The sequence below is a fragment of the Lissotriton helveticus genome, chromosome 8 (genome assembly GCF_964261635.1).
Source record: "Lissotriton helveticus chromosome 8, aLisHel1.1, whole genome shotgun sequence".
Lineage (NCBI taxonomy): Eukaryota > Metazoa > Chordata > Amphibia > Caudata > Salamandridae > Lissotriton > Lissotriton helveticus.
Genome location: NC_136069.1, coordinates 1,626,841,120 through 1,626,842,788, shown reverse-complemented (window position 1 = coordinate 1,626,842,788; position 1,669 = coordinate 1,626,841,120). Strand labels below are relative to the sequence as shown.

Below are 1,669 nucleotides of genomic sequence, written 5' to 3'. Positions count from 1 at the left end.
ACAATTTGTTTAAGGTGTCTTTGACAAAATGGGTCAGTATTCTTGAATATTACAGCAGATAGTGGAAGGTCAGATTTAGCAGACCATTTGGGCCTTTTTCTAGAAGGCCTTTGGGCAGGCAGCACAACACTCAGTACTGGATCCCCTTTTGGAATAGGAGGAATAATCTTCAAACAGGAGTAGCATGCTCCTGCTTTATGACAAAGCCGATGACATTTAACAAATTGTTATCTAAAAATTGATTCATTACTTATTCATTGCATATTATGATGTAAGTCTTCAGGTGTTGGTATTTCCTTCTGAATAAAAAGTTTAATATGACATAAGCTATTGTTATACTAGCTATAATGATTACATTACCAAGCCTCAAATTCTTCCTGAAAGTTTCTTGAGACCTTGTCGAATTTTTTTCATTCTGATTCCATATACAATTGGATTCAGCAAGGGAGGAAGTAGAGTGTTCATAACAGAAGTCATAACCTGAACATGCAAAGGGACATGTGAACCAAAGAGGTACAGAAAAAAAGAAAACAAGGATGATATGTGAAAAAAGATCATAACAATGAGGTGAGGGATGCAGGTGCTGAAAGCTTTCTTACGCGCTTCAGAGGAACCGATCCTCAGTACCACTCGAAGAATGAGAATGTAGGAAACTGCAACCAATATAAAACCAGTCAATGAGTTTATGCAAACTAGGAAATTCATATAGATATTATTAGGTGTCTTGTCCCCACAGGCCAGATTTGTGACAGATAATAGTTCACACAATGCATTCAGCACAATATTTGACTGGCAGTAGAGTAACCGTGTCGTGAGGTAAGGTATGGGGCATATAAGAAACAGGTTCCATGTTATGATGAAGACCAATGATTGAATCGTGAGGGAATTTGTGATCATAGAATGATATCTGAGTGGTTGACATATGGCAACAAAGCGATCATATGACATCAATGTGAAAATATATAATTCTGAACCCTGCATGTGGTAGAAACAAAACATTTGTATCAGGCAAGCCTCAGCTGTGATCGTCATTGAATCAAACCAAAGGATTTCCAGAACCTTTGGGATCACAGAACAAGACAATGAGAGATCCACCAGTGCCAGCACAAAAATGTGGATGAACATGGGTTTGTGTAGACTCCTCTCTGATATAATGACAGCAGCCAGAGTGGAGTTTGCAAGACATGACACCAGGTACATCATGGCCAGTGGGATTGACAGCCATACTGCCCAGTCTTGAACCAAGGATAATCCCTTCAGGAGAAATACTTCAGGTATTGTAGTTGTGATGTTATATGGGCACTCACACATTTTTTAATACCTAGACAAAGAAAACAATGGATCATACACAATGGAGAACTGATTAATTGATATATCTTTTGCAATTCAACTATGGATGACCATCCGACATGAGCTTTCAGACTTCAAAAAGACAATTTTTTCAGCAAAGTGCTGCAATTTGCATTTTGTTTTTGATGCGAGTTTATGGGTTAACACTTTTTTTCACGCTTCATTACACATCTTTATTAATGTATGCCTTAAATAAGATTCATAAAACAAAAGACAAATAGTCATGGCATATGAAAAGTGGAAAATGAATCTAATAGAGGTTCAGAAATCATTAAAAAAATGTAAAATGCTATCTTAAACTTGCTAATAAAAAGGAGAC

General features: G+C 37.0%; 1 protein-coding gene across 1 annotated transcript; it reads right to left on the bottom strand.

Annotated features, from left to right (window-relative positions):
• Positions 1-366: 366 nt before the first annotated feature.
• LOC144774037 (olfactory receptor 56A4-like) lies at positions 367-1,311 on the bottom strand. Its single transcript, XM_078659072.1, has one exon. It carries the CDS (start codon positions 1,309-1,311, stop codon positions 367-369), a length of 945 nt encoding a protein of 314 aa, XP_078515198.1.
• Between the last annotated feature and the right edge of the window lie 358 nt (positions 1,312-1,669).

Bases quoted from the DNA above. Each gene is read 5' to 3' on its own strand.
- LOC144774037 (XM_078659072.1), bottom strand. From the start codon at position 1,311: ATGTGTGAGTGCCCATATAACATCACAACTACAATACCTGAAGTATTT.